Source organism: Calidris pugnax, unplaced genomic scaffold (assembly GCF_001431845.1).
Source record: "Calidris pugnax isolate Ruff unplaced genomic scaffold, ASM143184v1 scaffold109, whole genome shotgun sequence".
Lineage (NCBI taxonomy): Eukaryota > Metazoa > Chordata > Aves > Charadriiformes > Scolopacidae > Calidris > Calidris pugnax.
Genome location: NW_015090844.1, coordinates 124,513 through 148,406, shown reverse-complemented (window position 1 = coordinate 148,406; position 23,894 = coordinate 124,513). Strand labels below are relative to the sequence as shown.

The following is a 23,894-nucleotide window of genomic DNA, read 5'->3' as shown; positions in this document are numbered from 1 at the left end:
TTTACAGATTAGGGCCCTTCTAAAACAGGAAAACTATGGGTAAACAACAAAAGAAATGGCGTGCTGGCTTGCTCTCTCTTCCATTTTATAGATTTGAATACCAACAGGCTAATAGAGGTAGAATCACAGAATTATGGAACAGTTTGAGTTCAAAGGGACCTTTGAAGATCATCTAGTCCAACGCTACTCCTGCAGGCAGGACATCTTTTACTAGATTAGGTTGCTCAAAGCCCTGTCCAACCTGACCTTGAACACTTCCAGGGATGGGACATCCTCAGCTTCTCCGGGCAACCTGTTCCAGCCTCTCACCACCCTAATTGTAAAAACTTTCTTCCAGACCTTGAACACTTCCAGGGATGGGACATCCTCAGCTTCTCCGGGCAACCTGTTCCAGCCTCTCACCACCCTAATTGTAAAAACTTTCTTCCATAATGTCCAATCTAAATCTACCCTCTTTCATTTTAAAACTGTTGGCCCTTGTCCTGTCACTACAGGCCGTGGTAAAATGTCTCTCTGCATCTTTCTTTAGAAGGCTCCTTTATACAGGCAGCAGTAAGGCAGCAATAAGATCTCCCCAGACTCATCCCTTCCCCTGGCTGAACAACCCCAGCTCTCCAGGACGCAGTACTCCAGGTGGGGTCTCACCAGTGCAGAGTAGAAGGGCAGAATCACCTCTCTTGATCTACACTTCTTTTGTGTGGGTACAGTTGGCTTTCTGGACTGCAAGTGCACATTGCTGGCTTGTGCCCAGCTTTTTATCCACCAGTACTCCCAAGTCCTTCTCCATAGGGCTCTCAATCCATTCATCCCCCAGTCTGTACTGATGTTGGAGACTGCCCAGACCCAGGTGCAGAACCTTACACTTGACCTTGTTGAACTTCAGGAGGGTCACACAGGCTCTTCTTTCAAGACTGTCAAGGTCTCTCTAATGGCACCCCTTTCTTAAAGCAGATCAGCTGCACTACTGAGCATCCTCAAACATGCTGCAGGTGTACTTGATCTCACCATCAATGTGCATTGATGAAGATATTAAAATCTATTGGTCCCAGTATGGTCCCTTAAGGGACACCACTCATTACTGCTTTTGTTTCTAAATGGTAACAGCGATAAACTATGTCATACTGTCTAGACACATTGCCTGCTCTTACCTCACCAACAGCATTTGAGAGAATGTGAACAATTTTCTCATGAGGTGTTGCTACAACACTCTGTCCATTGATTTCAATGATCCGATGGCCGACACGCACACCTCCTCGCTCTGCTATGCCTCCTCTCATAAGGCTACAGATCTGGAAGGGAAAGGACAAAATTATCAGGGCCTAGATAAGTAACAGAGGCTTTAGATTACTCATTTTTGCCTATAAACTGTAAATCAGCATTTAAACACAGAGACTTGCAACAAATTCTAAAATGTAATCAATCAAAGATTGAAAGTAAAATTTGTCAGTGACAAATAACTACTGGATTTTCTCTTCCAAGAGCAGAACAGTCAGAAAAGGCTGTTTGTGTTGTACGTCACATGTGCTGTGGCTTGGAAATTTAAGAGTGAATGAAGGACCACAGTTTAACAGTGCAGATGCCTTACATCAGAATGCAGATGCCTCACAATAAAACAGGTCAAGGTCAGCCTTTTTCTTTTGAGATCATGCAATAGCTTGGTTAGAGACATGAACGATGCAGATTCAAAACACCCTCTGCTACACGTTATTGTTTCTCTAACCTAAGGCAGCTTTTCTGTTTCTTTGGCTGTCTCTAAAGTTGTGAAGTAGAGTCAAAGAAAAAAAATAACTGATCAACTCAGATTTTGTATCTTAGACTTAAAGCATGTGCAAAGTCCTGCTTGCTGTAAGGGACAAAATGGCAGCTTCCCTCTTCCCACACTGAAATTTACCCCCAAATGGATAAGTTTCATGTCCATTAAAGCTTAACCAGTGAGTGTGGAAAGCTACTTACAATCCCATTCTGCACACTGAAGCCCAACTGATATCTGAGGTCCGGTCTCCTGATCAAGACTGTGGTTACCGGAGGACACCTAACTATGTTCAGTTTAACTCGGGCCTGGTTTTTCAAACCCTGTGGAAAGAAATCACCATGAAAAATGCTGGCAAAGATAGAGTGAAACATTTAATATAAGCATTGCGAGGGGGAAAAAGTGTTAAAATGTTGACATGGGAACAGCTCTGAATAAACAGCTCTTTGTATGCATTGTAACAGAATCTGATCACTTAATGTCACATACAGACATCAGAATATTTAGTGAAATGAGTAACAAAATATCAAATTTTTCTTGCCAAGAAGCTGACACAGTTGTTTTAAGAACACTACCTTCCTGCTGGCAATTTCTTCATTTGATAACACAAACCATGTATAAAAAGAATAGTAAACAGGTCTATGCAGTTCACCAAAAAAGCCAATAACTGTGGATGGGAAATAAAATTTTAAGTAGCTAAGGTAGTTACAAATAAGTGGTTTCCCTAATAGGATATATTAAATTCTGTCAAGCAAACGGCAGGCCCTGCTCATATCATGCTTGTGTAAGCAGTGCTCCTAATTTCCGTTCCTCCTACCTTCTAAATGAGTTCTATCACATTTGTCATAAGCTCTTTGCTACCAGAAGAAAATTGAAGGAGGAAAAGTTATTTTTACTTTGGTAAGGGTAGTAAAACACTGGAACAGATTACCCAGAGAGGTTGTGGAGTATCCAACCTTGGAGTTATTTAAACTGCAGTGAGAACAGTGCTAAGCAACCTACTCTACTTTGAACCAAAGTGTGGGTCAAAGCGTGGGTCAAAGTTTCAGCAATGACTGCCAGCCTCAGAGACTCTGTGATTGTGTGTCTTCCTGAAAATTCAAATATAAAAACGTAGATAACTGCAATCTGACCCCTTGTACAACTTCAAGTATTCAGAGCTCTTGGAGATTATTAAGAGATTTTCCTGAAATGATTCATTTACACAAAAGGTTAGCCATAAATAAATACATAAATAAAATCCACATCAAGAAAGAAATGCCTTATAAAGAATACAGCAACTTCCACCTTACTTACCAATTCCAGCACCTACTTCTGAATTCCTTTTTTATGTAAAATTGAAATCTGGGTCCTGCTACAACTAACGGGTGTCTGACACTGACTTCAAAAGGTTAATTCTGAAAAATAACTCCTACTATAGCTAAGGTAATACACTGAAGTCTCAATATGCAGTTTACTGTGCTGATTCTGTTGAGCTAAACTCCAGATTCAGCAGTGACTTGAATAACCAGACTGGCATCCTTGCCAAGGTGAATTCCTTAGAGTATGCTTTCTTGTCAGTGCCTTAAACTGGATGCAATTATCACACAGAAGACAGCTGCCCTCACTTACACACAGCGCTGAGCTCAGCTTGGCTCATTATTCAGAGTAGATCCAGGAGAATGGTTGTGTGAACACAAAATGAAAAAGCACGTGGCTGTGGGATCTGCTTCTACTCCACTGGCAGCAGAAAGAAGGTTTGAACGCCATCTTTTCCATGACTATGGACTCCACCACTCCAGGGAGGAGTTAGCAGCACACCACACGTACTCAAGGGCAATTCATCTCCTATATGCAGGTCATCACAACAACACATACAGTAGAAGACAGGGACTAATTAACCACGGGTATGATGTTAACTCAGAAGTCTGAGGGACTTCTACATCAGCATTCTAAATCCAGGAGGGTACCAGTCATGCAGAGTACTGGAGGCACTCTTTTCTATAAGGAATTCAAGCGTCTCACTTCAGTCACATCTGAGTTCACCCAGGTTACATGCCCTCAACAGAGCTGGTATCGTTGCACTCTTACTTCCCTGACAAATGTGCAAGTTTATATGTATTCCTTGAAAAAAATAATAATGTAGTCACCAACAAACGATTTTCTAATTTTCCAGAAAGCAAACGTATTTCAGAAGTGGCTAATTTCCAGTGTTATGCAGACAGGTAATATATGCTGATCAGAAACAAAACAATTGCATCATTTGCTTATCTAGTCCCTCAGTCTGCTTTTGATAGGTGCCAGCACCAGATGCTTCTGAAAAGGATAAAAGTAGCATAACGCAATTAGGGAATAACCACCACATATGGAAAGTTTCTGATCTCTGTCAGTTTGCAATTGGTTTATGGTCAATTAGTAGTAGAGATTACATCTATAATACTGAAACTATGTTATTTGAAGTGCTTGCAAGATATTCTTATCTACACAATATTCTCATCTTTTGACAGGATTCCCTACAGCACGCTAAAGAAATCTGAAATCCTGAGATATTTCTGCCACATTTAAATGTATGCTTCCATCATTCAGTGTTATATATACTTGTTACCAGAAGTGCTATATGAACAACTTCAGATGTATGGTTATGAAGATCTGCAAAAATACAGACTATTTTCTCCTTAGAAAGACAAAATAAATGACTAGTAGTTCCTATGGCAATGGCAGTTAAGTATCAGTGAGGAAAAGAAAGGTCTGCAGAAGCTCGAAACAGCAAAGCTGGTTGTTTCTCTTTTGAGAAAGTACAGATGAGCACAATGAAACTCCACCTGAAAAGGCTCAGAATCAGAGAAGCACAACTCATCACAGTTTAGAAATAAAACTGATGTGGGGTAGGAAACAAGCATGGCTACCTAAAAAGCCTAAATTTGTAGGGAGTTTTGTTCCACTGAAGCTGGCACAAAGATATTTAATATGGTTCTTTTTTCTTTCCTTCACAAATTTAAGACTCTTTTTGCCATGTTTTCAGTATGCTACACTTCCAGGCTATCGTTTCTAGTCACTAAATCTAAAATGGGAGGTTCAGTGACTTATACATTTCTTACTCATAAGAAGTCAGCATTAACATTTTTGAAAACCAGAATGGGAAGTCTTTATAGCAAACATCTTAGCTCAAGTATTGAGAATCTAATCCATGGACAAAAATTTAAAATTTACTTTGTAATTTACTTTTTTTACTTCGTAAATGCAAAATTGACTTTGTGATTTAAAAAAGTACAAAAAGGAAAAAAAATTACATAATACAACTTGTTACCAGAAATTTGTCTAAATAAATAAGTTCACAGCCATATTCCTAGAAATCAGAGAGGAATTCCTGTATAACACACTACCAGTATTACACTGTTATTTATCGAAATAGCCCCACAGGCCTCCTGCAGATCATAACATGTAGACACAAAGTCTATATAGCTTCATCTCAAACATTCCCTAATCATGCATCTTTCCAGCTCTTGAAACTCTAATATTTAAATGCCCATCCCCGTGTATGCTGCAGCTACCTCAGGCACTGTTCAGTTCCAGTTGACCTGCATGCTTTTTGCAGTCACATGCTTTTCTGACAACTAGAAAAAAATCTCTTCAAATTAAAATATCCTATTTAGCCAAAAGAAGAGAAGCACCACACTTTCAAATAACTCAGGCAAAGTTTTTACAGAGGATAAGTATGTCTTTAATTCAAAGTTTTAAAGTTTTAAAAAAAGTTATAAACAAAACACCAAAAAAGCATCAGCTATACTTCAGCCAGATACTAGGAGGCATTTAAACAGCTAATAGGGCCTCGGACAATATTATGCACCTGTGCCTCCTTTTGTACGTAAAACTTTTAAGTGCCCTCACATATCTGTGAAGACATATATCTTACATATTTGGTAATATGCTCCTTCTCAACAAAACATTCTCTTGTGAAGTTCTGCAGAGTCTTTGTCTATAGAAGTACACAGTACAGCTCACTTTCTGGGAGTCAGAAAATTGGTGTACCCTAATTCCCACAGTAGTTTAAACTATGTGAAATGGAAAGTGCTATACAAACACTTGGTAAGAATTTACTTAAGATTTCTATACTTTCTCCTCTCCTATTATGTAATCAATTTAAAATGTGTGAGTTCCGGAAACATTCTCCATACCTTTATAATGCTCTGACATGTGGAGAGTGGTAAGCCAACCAAACTGGTCCCGTTGATTGACATGATCTGATCCCCTATGTTCAGCTTCCCAGACTTCTCTGCTGGTCCTCCATGCATCATGTTGGCTATGATAACAGTAGGCAAAATTGATCCCCAGCCAGACTCCACAATCACTACACCTAGGATTTCTCCCTTTTGCTTTTCAATGTAAACCTGTATCATAAGAAAAAATGTTTCAAAAAAAAAAGCTTCTTCACACCCTATGGAACTGATTAACATTCCTCCTCCCCAAAACAGGGTACACATTTAATTACATTTCATTTGTATTGAAACATGAAATGATCAACATTACATAATATAGATTTTGCTTAGTGCAAAAAAACCCCTCACAACTTATTTCTTCATATAAGCAGAAGAAACTGGAGTGGAAGAAACCCTGGTGTCATGGACTTTGGTGGACAAAGCTAAGCAGGAAGAGATTGCAAGGGTTTATGACTGTGGATTGGAAAACCACTGCCTGGGTGTTGCAGTGGTGCACTGGTTTATCTTTATTAACCAAGATGTATACCCTTTCAGCAAATACAATCCTTTAAAATCTGGAATCAGCCACTTTCACAGACAGCTATCCCTCTATAAATTTTATATTTTTTTATTGTAACCCTTTAAATTGTATCACTCTGTTAATCTGTTTTATATTAATTCCATTAACATAAAATGTCGAACGTCTCTGAAAATTATTTGGTGAAAAGAACACAAACAGACGGTAAACAATTTCACTGCTGACAAATTCTGGGTTCACTGTTTGCCTTTGAAACAGAACTCATGACAGGGTGTCCTACTTGGGAGGATATTCTAGGCTAACTGAGGTCATTTATAGGAAGCATTAATGGTTTTCTGATTTCCGCCAGCGGGGCCAGCACCTGGTACACAGCAGCTTAATACTTTTATGGGAAAAAAAAAAAGAGAGACATACATCTTTGCAGTTTTCAGATTTGGAGAAGTGAATCAGGTCATCATTGTACATGTCTTGGGTATTGAGCAAGTCACTATATTCCTTCTGGCTGAGGTCTTCTGGGTTGATTCCGTTTGCCCTCAGAAATTCCTGGTAGGCCACACTAAATGCTTGACCTATAGACTGTGCAATCAACTGTGCCTGTAGCAGTTCACAGAGAAGAGAAAAGAAAAGAGTGAAACATTCTGATGGTCTTGTGCACTTACACCTTCTCTGTTACAATCACACTGTAAAAACACACAATCACTACAAGTCAGGTTACTGCAATTGAGTTTAAAAAAATATTTGTGCATTAAAAATTAATTTAAAAGACCCCCAAAATGTCAACACCTGTGCCATGAATCCAGCTTGGTGAGCAATTATAAATGAGAAATGCAAATAAAGCCATCATTTCACAGGCAAGAACTGCCAATGTAAATGTAAAGGTATACCTGCTACAGTGACTGTAGCTTGCACCTACAATTCCTCCCACACGTGCAGCTCCCAGATGGCCCTCCCTTCCAGCAGAGAGGTAACGCCATTCTCTGACAAGCCAGCAGTGAAAATGAAAATGTCTACTAGAAAACAAACCACCACACGTAAGAGGATATTTCCTCTTTTTCTTAACCCTCCCTTAAAACCATCATGTCCACATTGGCTACTCCTACTTCAGACAAAACAGGAAAAGGGCAGCAACTAGCGACCAGATCCAGGCCTTGAAGCGACTGGAAATGGTCACTCACATCTCCTTCTCCACCCTGCCTACCTCCTTCAACTTCTCTCCCCTTCATTTCTTGTTTCCCTCCCTCCAACTCCCATGATTCTGCCAGTTCCCCGCCTCTTTCCTTCTCAGCCTGTCCTTTGTGTGCACGCTCTTGCACCTGCAGCTTCCTGTAGCCTTCTCTACACCTAAAGCCACCAAATGCACCACTTGCTAAACTGCATTGATCCCACCATGAGCTGTTCTAGGGCCACAGTGCAAGAGAAAACGGGCACAAGGCAGACACGCAAGGTGGGGGAGGCAGATGGGAACAGCAGACCAGAGGGATGCCTCCCTTCGAGGCAGTGACCAGGGTGAGATCAACCCAGGTTTGACAGCAAGGAGGAGACAGGAAGGAAATGGCAAAAGTACACTTCCACAGCTCAGTAACCTAGATGAGGAGACATATGTGGACTTTACATTCATACACATGTATGTTTGCTCCAAGAACAGATCAACTCCCATTTAGACACCCAGCATTTGGACATATAGATCATTTGAAGATCCAGTTCCAAATACAGTGGAAAACCTGGTGCTGTCCTCCTTAGATAAGGACTCTTCCAAGGAGAAACACATTCTGGCCAACACTTGCTTGAGGGCTTACCACCTCTGGGTTAATTCACCTAAATACCCAGCTGTCCCAGAAGAATAAAAGGTGACAATGAGTTTTACACATGAGTTTTATAACATAAACAGGCTGTACTACTCCACTAGATGTACAGGATTTTTGAAGCTGTCATCTCCTTGCTGTAACAGGTGCTACAATGATTCTACTCTCTTTTTTTAGCCCTTTGTGTATTTGAGATAAATTTTGCAAGCTATTTGTGAACTATACCCCGACTAAGGAGAGCTGATATAATCTCCTGCAATTTCTCAGCATTTTTTCACATGCTTTTATTGGATCTGCAGGCCTGTGTTTTCCAAGCCAATATCTGGTGGCATAGGGAGGATCACATCTGACACAAAAATGGGCTGATCCAAACAAACCACAGAAACTACTGTCAGCGATGCCCAAAAGGAAGCACATATTCCAGCTAGCCAAAGTATTAATAGCAGCCTGGAAAACAGATCCAGCAAATCTGGATCACAGTCAGACCACACGTGCTAAAGGGAAATAAGTCCCAGGCTCTGGAACCTGACAGTTTGATTTCTGCTTTTTCAACTGGCCAGGAAGAGGGCTAGCACTGTCCAACTTGTGACTGGAAATACAGGAACAGCAGCCTCAAAGTGGGCAGTGTATCAAATGATAATAAGCAGAAAAACCATTGGCTACTCTTTTCATTTTCACAAGAGTTTCTTGAAAGGCTCTGCAAAACTGCTTGCACATTACTTTGGGGAAAAAGATCCACAATTTCTTATGCTCTCTGTCAAAATTTTGGCAGAGGTTTACTTCTGTCAGTGCTCTTGCCCTTACTTTTTAACCTCAGCAGTGGTTCGTATATGTACATTCATCTGCAACTAGATAATTTATCAACACATGGGCTTAGAACAGATTCATCATGACATAAAATCAGCTGCATATTCAAGAAAACCCTCCCACCCCAAAGTCTTCGCTGATACACTGCAGAATGGAAGACCTATGAGGATTTTCACCTCACTTCTTTTAAGCAATACTCTGCTATTTGAAGGGCTTAGAACTGAGATTTTTTTTTTTATTTTCCCAAATTATTAGGGCTAACTTGATTATGATCCTGGCAACTATATACCTAGCCACTTCAATCTGATATGTTTGATTTTACTTTTCAGTTTCTGAGCTTTAAAAGTGCATAAAATCAGCAAGTTATGCACATTGATTGTGAAGACAGGATACCAAGTCCTATATAACATAACTTAGCAACCTGCACCATAGACTAAAATTCACTCAGCTGTGTCTTCATTCAGCATACTTTGAGATTGCTGGAATCACCAACTTTCTCTGTTGGCTTTTTGATATGATGACAGCAACTACTCACCAGCCCAAGTCTCTTTGGGCTAATGAAAAAAAAAAAAAAAATCATCCTTGTAGAACGTATCAGTGATCCTTGGTGCAATACCTGGGATCAGAATTTCCCTAGGAAAATAATCATCTCTGACAGACTTTCACTCTAACATGTAGACTCTGAGCTGGTATTTGCGAGCTGTGGCAAGTGGACCCTCTCTCATTGTTACTGCAAGGTACAGAAGAAGCTTAAAAATGGGAAGGATTTGTATAAACATCAGTTTTGTGAGTAAAAAAAAGTCAGGTTTAAACATACAATTAGAAGGCAAGTTCCTCTCCTTAGATGAAATACTTGGTTGCAGTTAGTGAACAAGCAGGGCTACTTGCTATGGATTTCAAGCCTACCAAAATGTGCTTACATTTACATCCCTAGAAAATTACAAGACAGAGTAGTTCCTTACATCCTCAGACTCAAAGACATGGCAAATCATTTTGTACTGCCTCTTTCCGTCTTGGGAAGGGTGAGATGCTTCCACATTATCCTGTGAGTTAGACCGTGGCATTCGCCTACGAGCCATCAAAACGACAATATTTCCTATATCTGCAATGTAAGAAATGGTCCGCAGGGGATGATCCATCATGGTTTCCTGAGGAATACAAAAAGCAACATGAGCAGCTGTTTCAAGGAAGTTCTTATTGCACACCTAGTATTATGAAAACAAAAAAATGGCAATATAAGACCTCTGTTACGTGAAGTCTGTGATAGCTGTCATGCATGAAGAGAGACGCCAATAGAATGCAAGAGCTTCACTTTTGACAACTAAAGCAAAGTGCAAGTTTTACAAATTAAAGTTGTGTTTTCTGTGGAAAAGCACATAAAGACCTCAATATCAGAACCTGAACATGCTGGGCATATATACGCAAAGGACTATGAATTTCAGATTACCACAACCAAACATTTTGGGCCACTTTGCGCACAATCAATACCTTGATGCATCACGTCTTGTAAGAAATGGGCTGACTGCAACTAGCTTACCCACAAATTCTAATTATTTCTACAGTCAGCCACAACACAGTAATTGCATGTATGACATATTTCTTGGGCATGGATTTCTTACTAAGAAATCTTGGAGGGAAATACAGAAGCCAGCACCTTTTGAAGAACAAATTTTGGCAGTCTTATTTCAGCAGTCTACTGCACCAGAATACTGACAAAGGTATCTTTGTCTATACCTGTGTGTCTGCGTTCAGTACTTTTATTCTCTGTGTAGAAATGAAGAGGTCCACTTCAGTCATGGGTTGTGATTCACCTTCTGGAGCCTGAAAGTAAATGGATTTTCAATGGATTTTAACATTCAAATTAAAACATTAGGTAACATACTTACTAATGATGTTAGCTCACAAACAGGGGCGCACTAAGACACAGTCACCAGAACAGCAATGCAAGATAAAGTATTAGACCACAGAAGCTAAAGATAAACACAAAGATATGGAAACTATATACATATATGTGAAAGCAAATTGGATATTATTTGAAAAATTGTTCACCCCATAAAAGCTTCCCTGACATTTTTTCTCATTCAGTAAAATTATACCTGATTGCAACATAAAATATATGAGGATTTCATGAAAATCAAAACGATTCTCCTAATTTCTCCACATTATGAATCCCACTTTAAAGAAGGTTTTTCACACAAGCCATAGAAAGGCGTAACAGTATTTTTTGCCTGAGGAATTTCTATACAGGCCAACGGTGACTGCCAAGACCAATGGAAAAACCCGTACCATGGGTGGGTACAGTTTAAGCAATTCACAATGCAGTTCTGGGAAGAAGACCTTCACAGTCAGACAACACACTACTCAAGCACTAACCCACTTCAGAAGTCATATTTTGTTAACAGAAAGCAAACACTTTTAATTTTTAAAAAATTAGATTTGTTAAAAGATACTTAAAAACTCCATAAACAAAGCTTATTACTAAGATGAGTAAATCTCAGCATATTACTGTGTGTATATACATATTTTTTTTCTTTTTTGCATCCAGCAATTTGACACTTCTATTAATCAAACGAAGCACTCTTGTAGAAAGATAAAGTAAAATAAAAAGACTTCATTTTAATCTATCATTTTACAGAGTTAAAACCTTTGCCATGTCAGTCCTGTTTCTTTAGTAAGCATTTTGGGTACCGCCTGTAACCATTTGATAAATCCAATCTTTATTCTATTTCTAACATGAAATGGCTAATGATAAGCAACAAAAAATGGCCAATCAGGCAACTGATTTCTGAGAAATGTCAACTTGTATGGTGGCTTAGAAATAAATCTTAAAAAAAAACTTGCTGGATGCAGAAAATAAAAGCATAAAATAAAAAAGAAAGGCAAAAAACCCTCCCAGAAAACAAAAGAACAGGCATAACATCAAGCTGATGGAGTTTGTACTGCACCTTCTTCCTGCTTTTGGCTAATTTCTGGGCCATCTGCTTAGCATGGAACAAACAGAGACAGGAGAATAGTTAGAAAAGAACTTACAGAGACTCCAAGACAAGCAGGAATCTGCATGCTAATGCCAGGGCTCACAGACTATTAGCTATTCTAAATTAGTCCCTGCTTAGATCAATTTCCTTCTTTTCTTTTTGGCTTTAAAAAAATTTTAAAATTTCATTTTTAGCACAATTACTTAAAAAAAATGAAAAGAAACCACACCAAAAGAGTCAGGAAGAATACAAAAATATTCAATTTTTTTTTCTTCATTTAAAATGTACTCACAATGAATAAGAGGGGTTTTTTTCATTTTTTTTTTCCCTTGGGTGTTTTTTTTTTAAAGAAAAAAACAGAGCTTCCCCCCATTTACAGTAGTATAAACCATATGGCTACTTCTTTTTGAAGCAACAATTGTGTAAAAGGTGAGAGAAGAATTTTGACCATTATTATTCCAGCTTTTTTAGAATGAAAGAATTTAGATTCAAGTTTTCTGATGCTCTCAAACAGTCTTTAAAAAATAACCTCCCTAAAACTATGCTACTTTTTCCTGGAAAAACAAAATTACAGAAGGTAACTTTCACCTCAATTTTCTCCACCTTCTGTGCAAAATATACCCATACCAATGTTAGCACTGCATATCTGGACAACACGTTTTCCTGCGACACCTGCACATAGATATGTCCATACTACCACATTTTTTCAAGAAGGCAGTGGAACACGTACTTCTGTTCCACAAACATTTGAAAATAGGTCTCTTGTCACTAAGTAGTTAAATTTATTTACATACAGAGATATATCAACCAAACTGATTCCTTACATGCGGCTACTGTGACAACACCACCACCACAAATAAGCATCACTCTTACAGTCTTGCAATCATTAATTCAAACCAAGGTGATCCAAACTTATGGACCTGCTTACTGAAGAAGTGCAATACTCACCAGGCTGGCAGATAACCTTTTACTTCCAACAGTATCAGCCTCTCAGCTAATTAAATTAACAGGTGTTCTTGAGGTTGGAAGGTGACTTACTATTATAGGCTTCATAAAGATTCATAGTGAACTACTTTTATGAAGAACAAACAGGAGGCCACAATCACAAGAAACATCAAATATTTTGTACTGATGCTCACAACTTAAATGTTAGGTTTCACCTAAACAAATCTGAAAGCAGCTGCTGAATCTTTAGACTGTGCTGCTTAATTACAAATACAAACACTATCACGGCAGCTTTTAGTCACCTTTATCAAAGTAATAAATATTTGATAGCCTGGTGATTCCAAACTATTGCAAAAACAATTAGAACTGCCTCATGTTGCACGTTCTTCGTTAAATTAATATTCATTCACGTTGGTACTCAGAAATAATATACTCATGAACAGCTGCCTGACACATACTGGGCAAGGAGATTCACTCATGAGATAGAGCATTTAAAGTGCCTTCCAAAATCAAGCTTGCCTTCAGACAATTTCCCCCCTTCCCCAAACTTTACAGAGTGATGGACCTCACAAAAACAGAAAAGCACAGGACAAAAAGAAGAAAAAGCGGGGAAAAAAAATCCTTGCACTAGAGATTCACAATGCAAAATCAAAGATTAATCAAAACACACTATCATTCAATTTATTGAAAATTCTGCTCTTGCAATAGAAGCATCTGAGCATACTGTTATTTTAATTTTTTTAAGAATGACTTTCAGATATTCCATAAAACTGAGGTAATGATATGGAACAACCCATTTTAATAAGTGATTTAACACTACACGGGAATGTCACAAAAGAAGTTATGGTCCGTGGGAAAAAAAAATAAATTAGAATAATTCTACGCAAGATGCTTTATCAGACAAATCCTCTTTATCACATTATTTGCTAATTTAGATCAAAAGAGTCCTTCTATATTCTTAGAAAAACCAGAAACTACCTCAACAAAATAAAATATTATTTTTTTAAAAAATATACAGACTCCAGGTTTTTCATTTAAGGTAAATGAAATTTAACCATGTATCTAATATCAATTTCCAAAATTATAAATTATTAAAAAACAGCAAGCTTCCACTTTTGCTACAGAGATGTCTCAAACATACTCAAGCCATTTAACCTCTACAAAAAAAAGTACTGAAACTCAGTGAAGATCCAGATGACACTGAGTGAACAAAATGTGCAGAATATTAACACACCTTCACATGTTAAATTCCATTCAGTGATTAAATCAGTTATTATCTAAAAATGTTCAAATCTGCCACACAGCTCAAATCTGGTGATGAAAAATAAAAATGAAAGTGAATTGTTAGTTGACACGTAAAACTCATGGATCAGCTGTGAACTGTAACCAGGAACATCAACTTTTTTACTTCTACAAATAGTATACATGCACTCCAAGTAAAAAGTCAAAAAGATCTTTCTTTCTGTGCTGTCTGAAGAAGGGAGACTACAGTCTGAAAATCGTGAAATACCTTTTCTATTACTAAAAGTACCTCCTAGTGGAAATTTAAAATAACTACGTTTGATGAATGCCTTCAAAGCAAAGTATCTGTCTTAAGTTAGTTGGACTTCACAGAGATGAATGCCTCAGCAAGAAAAACCTTGTAGTTCTAACTGAAGAGATACTTGTTTCAAGAAGCAGCATGGACAATTGTTTTAAAAATCTGTTCATACTCAAAAAGAATGAATATGTGATCTGACGGCTCTGCTAAAAGGAAGCATTATAGGGGTTATTAGATTTTAAAAGGAACACATTCATACGGAAGCTATGTGCACACAGGTAAACAAAGCTCTTCCCCACTTTCTGATGCTCTTAACTTCAAGTTTGTAAATTTTTAAAAGCTTGTTCTTAATTCATAACATATGTTTAACTACAGAGAAATATTTCACACGCAACACCCAACACACTCTGTAAACAAACGTGTAGGGCACAAGTATCACAGTCATTGTGTGAGCAGTATTTTGCACAAGGCTAACTTATGCCATGATGCATCTTGCAGCAGGAACTCCATCTGTCATAATGAATTTCTCACTAAAAAAGTTTAGCTTTAATGGCAATCAGACCCAAAACCGGCCAAAACCAACCCTAGTAAACCAAAGACCCTAAAGTGCAGGGAGGTGTACTTACATTGCCTGAGCTTTGCCTAGAAGTGGAAAAGCAGTTAACTGTCAAAGGTACAATAGTATTTGTGTACAATTTTCTGAAACACAGATTCAGAAAATTCTGTGCACAAGTTTTGCCAGATCAACAATGCAACTGTTTGGAGCTTCACCCTGAGAGAAATTTACTACAACCAAGAATATGCATGCCTGCTAATTTATACGGATGTATAAATTACGGGGTTTATGAGTGAAAAGAACTAAACAGATTTCTTCTGTTTTGAGGCACAGCAGCACTGAGGCATAACAGAATCCTCAGAAAAAACTTTGTTTTGTTAATGAATTTCCAAGAAAAACATTTCATACCAGAGAAAGATTCTACACTCTTATACCTCATAGAGCCACTTTGAAGCAATTCCTTTAATCTTTGTCTATTGTGTACTCCCACACAAGCTTTACCTCCTAGGTGCAAACTTCCTGCCCAGCTCCATGCTCAAGTTCAACTCTGGATACCAGTTTCCTATGATAGCTGATGCTAATCTTTCAGCCTCCAGTGATGCATCCCTCCTAGATACAGCCTCAATGAAGCCCTTATTTCTCTCCCTTTTCTATTTTACCTTTAGTTTCCCGTGCATTCAAATCAGACAACTTTTCTACCCTGCGGCCAAGCATCAGGAAAGAATGGGGACTACTAAACAGACAGGCACAGCATTACTTGCACCCAGAGCAGCAAAGAAGCAGACTCTGTAAAGGAAAGTCTCCACAGTAGCTTTGGGAAGAACACACCAAGAGTTGTCAGAGTTGAGAAAGCCAAGTGAAAAATCTTTTTTAAAAATGTCACTGAATCCACAGTCTCCATGTAAACAGATAAAACATTTTTTTTGCAATAGGCTCAGTCGCTGCTGAAGTTTGTGGAAGCTTCTACAGAGACGGCAGAAGATGACTTATCTGTAACAGGAAGGCTACATCCCTGACTCCTCTATAATGCTAGAGTACTAGTGATTTTCAAGGACAAGATTGCAAGACCTTATGTATTTGAACATTAGCAAAATTTCAATTTCTGGAAGTATCTCTAGTTGGAGGTTCTCTGTGAAAGTTTCATGCAGAGACCAAACTGAACACCTGGCATGGAAAACACTGGAAGGAATAATAACGGTAGAAAGCATCAGCCGACGTTAATAGACAGTGCTATTGGCCTTGCTGTTAACATGCTGTCTCTTTTCCTCTCCCTTTTATGCAACTGTATTGCAGAGTCTGAGCTGGAATCCAAGATAAACTATACAAAAGAAGAACACACAAATATCGAACTAAAGAAAACTTTCAGAAGGTTGTGTTCGTTAGCTGAATTAGCAGAAGAGGAAGCTGTGTGCCTACGACCCAGTCATGTTTGGGTAGCGGGCATATTGCAGCACCCTCTACAGCCCTGCAATACTTCATCCACACACCTTAATTTCAGTTGACAATGTCACCAATGTAGCTTACAACACAGCAGCAAGCCCATTGCTTCTCATGGCCCGCACAGAAATCAGCGGGCATTTCTTTTTTACAAACAAAGCAAACATACTGGATTCCTGGACAAAATTTTGTTTCCATACATCTCTGTACTGTCACAGGCTTTTCTTTTTCTTTTTAAATCAGCTCATAGCTGCTGCAAGGTGGAGAAAACAGTATGCACAGCAGGGTCAAAAATAACTGCAGAGATTATCACAGTACCACTTTCATCAAGTGCCAAGCCAGAAACAGCTGCAGTAATTACTAGTTATACCCTAAACCTGTTTTCCCTCAACACCCAGGTAATATATAACCTAGACCACCACTCACTTCACATTCCGACTTAGGGTACACGGCACAAGTATTACCATAGTGAATTAAAATGATTTGGTAACATTTCTTTATTAGTCTTGTTCTAAAAGCAGCATTTAACATGATTTATTTTGCAAAAGAAAGATGAGGCACTTAACCTTACCAAAACCACAGATAACCCCACATGAAAAAACTACTGTGTACATGAGAAATTCATATCTGCAATCTCAACACACAAGTATGAGAAGCAGCAGGAATTATTCCTCACCTTGATCCTGCTGACAGCTTCCTGTGCCTGCATCATTCTCACATTCTTGGAGGGAGTTTTATCAGAGAGGAGTTGAGTCGAGCCAAGGTAATTGGCAGCAAAAATTATTCCATCGATTAAGTCTTCAGGATCGCAAGGTCCAGGAACTGTAACACAGGAAAGCTGTCACTGAAGAAAATCATGCTGAACCATGGCAAAACAGCTGCACTCTGACAACTGGAGCCAGCACCTGATGGCTGCAAATCCTCCCCTGAAATACTTCAGTTTAGCATGATGATATGGCAACCAGTACTTTCAAAGGTACAAAACACCAAGCAAACATTCTCAACATCTCTCCAGCAAAAGCTGTAATTGCTAATCCAGCCTGTCCCTTGCAATAGCTCATTCTTTTTTGAGCAGGGATCACCCTGGAGCAAAATAATCTCTGTGGGTTTTCATTGTTGTCAAGGGACAGACACAGTTACTCAGCTTGCCCTTCGCCCGCCAAAACCAGCCTTGCAATTCTCAGACCAGCAGTCACAAGCAGGAAGAGGAAGGGTGCAATTTAATAAGAGCCATCAGCCACTTGCTCACTTGTGTGTAGCTGCAGTTAGTACTACGGGCAGAGGAACCTCCTCGGGAATGCTTTACAGGTACAACACATCTCCCCTTTCCAAGAATACCGATTGCCTGAACAAGCGAAGTACTTCTATAACACAGACCTTTAAAAATCATTCTCATTGTCAACAAGGATATGAAGGTAAAGTACAGAGTTAATAAAAATTTTGTTAAATACATGGAGCGTGGGCTCTCCTGATGGCAAAACAACTCTCTTAATCCCACAGATTCCTAATGGTAAGACTGCCATCAACTTCTGTGGAAAGTCAGAGGGTTCAGTGCCTAACAATGCCAATCCTTACAAAGCAGCATTTATGGTCTGCAAGTGTTTTGGTGTTTGGTGATTATATCTAAAAATTGTATATGTAAAAATGTTCTGGTTTAACACCTTGCTACATGTTAAAATTGTCATGCTCCAAAACGGAGGCTGGTTAATATAAGAAGCTTCCTGTTTTCTTACAAGTGAGGAAAAAGAACTAACTTTCAAGAGAAGTGAAAATGCAAATCACCTTAAAGAATGCTAATGGTAAAAGTGTCCACATTTTATCACCAAAACCCCCTGTTTCTAGGTTTTCTTTTTTTCGTCTAAGAACTAAGCAAAAACCCTACAATATCAGAATGGAGTTTCATTATTTCAGTGGGTGCCTTGAGATATAAGGTGATCGGGCTTAAATTTAGTGTTACTTAGAATGCCAATTTTGTTCTACTTAGAAGAGATTAACAACCAGTCAGAATGAGCATGGGTAACTTTGGCCCCAGAAAAATGCAAGCCATTATTAAGATCAAAATAACACAAGAAAGAGAGGTAGATTAGTATCACACTGAAACTATACAAACAGACAGAAGTAGATGTATAAATCTTACAAGCAAGCTTGTCTCCTTTATTTTCTTTAAGCATGAAAATTCATGACTAGTAATTTTGAGATGTTCATCTTCAGTGTGCAGAACTGTTCAGATACTATGGATTGGGAAAATGCTCAAAATGAACTAGTCACTTTCAAGCACATGACCCATAGAAATGGAACTTTTTCCTTAGGTAAATTTATGCATCTGGAAGTACCATATATTTGCACACTCTTCCAGTCCTGAAACCATACAGCATCTTAAGTGTTGCTATTTGTTACTCTACATGTTAAGGCCTTTTCACCACTTCCACTACTTCACTATAAAGCATACAAAACCATTTACCATACAATTTCTGATCAAAACAAAAATCAAAAATCTAGACTGACAAAGGTGTACATAAGACTCCCAAAAGGAAGCACATAAAAACAAACAAAAAAAAAGTCTGTGCTCCATTTTCACCAGAAGTGAGCACACAGACAGCACTGCTTTCTATAAGAATGCCTCCATTTATTACCTCTGACAATTAAATTATTATCTGAACGGAAGTGTAGCATTAGAACGGAAGTGTAGCATAGAACAGAAGAAAAGTTAGCAAGCTTTTCTTGTACTGCTAGTGCATAAGAATGGAAAATTTGTTTTTTAAGGAATTTTGCACTGGACCAACATCTAAGAAAATTTTAGTCTAGAGTTATTGCTTTTGTTTTGTTTTTATTTAAGGAGAGGAATATTTGAGATAGCCCTTGATAGATAGAGGTACCACTAACAGACGAATTTCAGTTCTAAGAGAGATCCTTCATTGCTGCAGATTTCCAAAGGTCAGCCAGTTTCAAAGCAATATATGAAATTTACATTAGTTGACATTGTCTAAAATATTCAGCTCATACACTGAAGACTAAACCAAGGATCAATTTGTAGGCTAAAAAGAATGATCACACTATTATTTAAACACAGCACACTGTAAAGCAATCCAAGGAGTTCCAAGACAGTCTAAATGATGTATCACATAATCTGTATTTCTGGCATTTCATCAAGCATATGGAACAACTGCTGTCAGGGGAGGAAAAAAACCAAAAACAAATGAAACTTCTAATTTTCTGCTTCTGTCATGCTCTCATAACAAAGTAATTGCATTTTGCAACATGGATGCAGACTCATACAAAAGGTAACAGAAATTCATGTAGCAGGTAACTTGCTTTTTCACATTGTTCTGAAAAAACTCAGCACTAGTACAAGTGCAACCTTAAGTCTAAGACAGGAAGTACTAATTAATTAGAGGAGAAGTAGCTGTAAAGCAGTGGAGATTTCCTATGGCAGGCCTGCCTATTAATCCAATTAATTCAGTTCTGCTAATTAATCCAACTGAGATTGGATTGAGCCTGCCATTTGGAATCAGTGCTGGAGAGAGCACTACACTCTTCTTGTCTAACATATTTTCCTTGCCCACACACAAGTGTAAATACCATTAAAAAAAAGGGTAGCGTTTTAAGTGACATTGATTAAAAAAAAGCAGAACTGAGACAGAAATTATGAATGAAACATTAAAAAAGTAAAACCTCCATGCTTCTGAACTTCTGAAAAAGCATAGTAGGATTTAGCTCAGGTTTCTCACTGGACACAATTTAATCTAAATGAGTATATACCCAACCTTCACAGCTTTTCTATTCAGCAAACAAAAATAAAACTTTATACATTACAAACATTGGAGTGTTTTAGGTAGGAAAAAGCATTCAGCAATTGTAGAACTATCTTACCTTCAACATAGGTTGGAAATGAAGCCAAGCTTTTTCTGGACTGTAATTAAGAGAAAAAAAGGATTTCAAACAGAACAGAACATGTACAAATATGCACTGAAAATTTCTGCATGCCAAAAAAAAAATAAATAAGTCACTCATTAGCAGAAGATCACCATTTAATAAGATTTATTATCGTATTTATTATTTTCAAACTCTTAAGAATCTACTAAAGTTGAATTCAATATATTCCATTTGTGTCTTTATCTATCTGTCAACATACAAGGCCCAGTTTTCAGTTACTTGTTGTTCAGTAGTATATTAACTGTCTACCAACAAGTGCTCTACTTTTACTAATCAAGCAGTATGCAGGAAAATATATCACATCTCAAAGACACTGGATCTTCCAACTACAAATAAATACATGCAGGAATATATAAAATTACACTATACTGTTATTATTCATGGCTGAAACCATCAGCCTAGTCAGTTACTCATTAACAAAATTCTGTTGTTCATTAGGATTGTTCTTAGATGTATCCCTCACATTAATACAGCCTACAAAGAGCTTTCTAAATTTTAACAGGTTAGGTAGCAACCTGTATTCTGTGCGGTAACTGAGTTCCCTAACACCTCACCACCAACTATCTTTATACTGTATCAAGCACAAAACCACACCTGGTATTTCATAAAAGGTGAACAAATAAAAAAATAATCCTGACTTGTACATGTAAATACACAATCTAAAGTAAGACCTTACTTCCAACTTCAATGTTATGTGAAAGACTCAGTGGCTAACACTTCAAACACCTCAAAGCTACAACTTCCAGTGAGTAAGACTCACCATTTTGTTATGAAGAATAACATAAAACACATAGGAAAAATAATCAAAGAAAATTCTCTGTGACAATATATAGATTGCAATAGGTATATTGAAATATCTGCTGCTATCATATGTGTTGCAGGTAAGAATTTTGGATAGTCCAAGAACTACAAAACTTTAATGGATTTATAATCAATTGTACTGGCAGTAACTCCCCCAATAACTGCTTAATATATTTTTATTAAAGGAAAATCTATGTATTTATCAGTGTTTGCCATTGCAACAAAAAGAAAACAGATGTGTCAAGTAATATTCTTCTCATATGATGATTTCTCAGGATGATTCTCATCTTGCTATAAAATAAAACAACTTTTGAATAAAAACAAAGGGTGCGTGACACAGCAGAGCCTGTGCAGCCTTTAAGTACTTGCTGTTCCTTATGAAAATGACTAAGCTGTACTGCAAAACCAAGAAAGCTCTCCATCAGAGATTGTACTAGTATAAATAAAGATGTGAATAAACAACAATCTCCCACTGCCAAAGCATTTAAGCTGCTGTGAGGACACCGATATGCCTTTTCAGGTCTCTGGCTCTTTCATCTCTTCAGATGAATGTTTTTACTGGACCACCTATCCATACAGACTTCAACAACTGGTTGTAATTGCTGCTGATGTCGTGCTATGAAGGAAATTCAACCACTGAACTCTGACAGGCCTAGAGGACAAATCCTCTACACATCAGAGACAGCTCATGTCATCTGCTTTCCAAAGTACTTTAATTTTTTTAAATAGAGTGAATAAAGTCTGTAATTACCGATTTGGAAATTCTTCAGCAACCTGACTACCTGATGGAACTTCTTTTCAGGATAGAGTGGTGTAAACTGTCATCATGTATCTTGCAAAAACTCACACAGAAAACTAAGGGGTTTTTGTTCATTACCCAAGTTGAAAAACATTTTACTAAGACCAGAAGAATAATAAACTAGCAGGTAAAGTTACCAATAAGAGGAAACCTACCCCTTTTAATTTTACATAGCCATGAATAATAAAATATCAAGATCATTAATATTGCATTACTCTTGTTAATCTTGTTGCCACCTAGCAATATAAAATTTATATTTAAAAAAAAGGTTTTACTAAGACCTAAAAGTCATTCCCAGAAATCATGAGACTGCTTTATCACTGTTGTTCTTGCACTGCAAGTACTAAAGCAGGCATTATTGCTCACCTGAGGGAAACAAACAACCTGACACATTCTAGCGTGAAACCTGGTTTACGACCTCTGCCATTACATGTAAGCACATCCTAGCACTGAAATGAGTAGCATCTTGTTTGTTTTCTTCCTTTGCGTATGCTTATTGACATCTAAAAATCGCTAAAAGTGAGCATATATATGAAGTGACAGAATCTCTACTGCAGAAAGCTAAAGGCTTTAACAAGCCAACAAAATAGCAGATGAAAAGGTAATGGTATACTCCACTCTTGAAGGCTTTAGCAATCTTAAGTCTGTTGAAACCTTTCATTTCTTTTAAATGCAGATGTAGACTGGCACAACTACATATATGTTACAAGCTTTTTTAGGCTTTGATCATAACAAAAGACAAAGAATAGATTTCTCATTGGTGTTTCAATTTTAACCAGTATTTCCAGTTACAGTAGATCCATTTTTTTCATTGTGGAAGGTAACCTATGCCTTGCTATCAGTAACAATATGGTATCTTTTTAGACTACAGTTTCTACGTTTTTTTTGAAGTTACAAAAACAAAAAGCAAATAAATCAAATGTTTGTGAATTTTTTTGTTTATTTGCATTGGTATAGAAGGTCTGACTGTACTTTTTATGTCAAATTATTTTCTTTTCTCACTGCAAGAAGCTCTAATCACATTTTCTCCTTTTGTGTTGGTAGAACTACTGCAGTGTAAAAAGCTGTCAGGTGAGGAAAAAAAAAAAAGTAACTAAGTAAGTATATAGCTTTATTTTGAGAAGCCAGGAGTCAGGAACTGAATTCTGAATTCTGACTGTGAATCACTGGCAGGTCAGTTTCTACAATGACAAAATACTAAGCAGCATAAATTACTAGCTAATTATCATTATTTAAGCAAGTTTTTCATCTGGCTGAGAAACAGTCTTTTCTTTGTGGGAAGACTTCATGCAACGAAAAATGAAAAGAGCTTCCTTCTATTTTCTGTAATACAGAGGTGAAGTTGGCTGTTTGGTAAATCAATACCTCCTAGCTTGTTAAATAAATTTAGTGCCAGCTGAACACAGAGTTAAAAATGCCATGATAAACAGTCTTAAGTACATTAGAAATTCAGTCACACAGACAGGCAAACATAGTGAAAGGAGGTACAAATCAGCTTTTCAAGTTTGTTGCAATTTTGGAAGAAGAAAAGTGATTGCACAAGGAGAAAAGGAAAATAAAAAGGCATATGAAACACATACAAGACTGTGGCTTTTAAAAAGATTTCACTCTACCTCTTTGTTAGTGGAGGCCTCTGCTGTACTGCAGACATCCTGGTGATGTTGCCTACTTGACGATTCAGCACCGCGAGGAGAAGAGGAATCTGGAGATGGAGACTAGACATGGCAAGAAAATTAAATAATAATCTGAGTGGCTGATGTAGAAATTGCTCTTTATTATTTTCCTCTAACTTGGCAGTGAAAACAAGAGATGAGGATGGGGGGAGGGGGGGGGGGG

General features: G+C 37.8%; 1 protein-coding gene across 2 annotated transcripts in view; it reads right to left on the bottom strand.

The window, feature by feature from the left end:
* The window catches only part of APBA1 (amyloid beta (A4) precursor protein-binding, family A, member 1), a 93,836-nt gene that overhangs the window by 5,570 nt on the left and 64,372 nt on the right, over positions 1-23,894 (bottom strand). The window contains exons 2-11 of one of the 2 annotated variants that reach the window (XM_014942653.1): positions 23,672-23,773; positions 20,396-20,435; positions 17,202-17,347; positions 12,018-12,050; positions 10,807-10,893; positions 10,035-10,220; positions 6,878-7,057; positions 5,905-6,117; positions 1,954-2,073; positions 1,149-1,289 (exon numbers count right to left, since the gene is read on the bottom strand). In XM_014942653.1, the coding sequence (XP_014798139.1) occupies positions 1,149-1,289; positions 1,954-2,073; positions 5,905-6,117; positions 6,878-7,057; positions 10,035-10,220; positions 10,807-10,893; positions 12,018-12,050; positions 17,202-17,347; positions 20,396-20,435; positions 23,672-23,773 (1,248 nt within the window). The remainder of the gene's footprint in view (positions 1-1,148; positions 1,290-1,953; positions 2,074-5,904; positions 6,118-6,877; positions 7,058-10,034; positions 10,221-10,806; positions 10,894-12,017; positions 12,051-17,201; positions 17,348-20,395; positions 20,436-23,671; positions 23,774-23,894) is intronic. The other variant, XM_014942654.1, reaches the window with a different exon arrangement.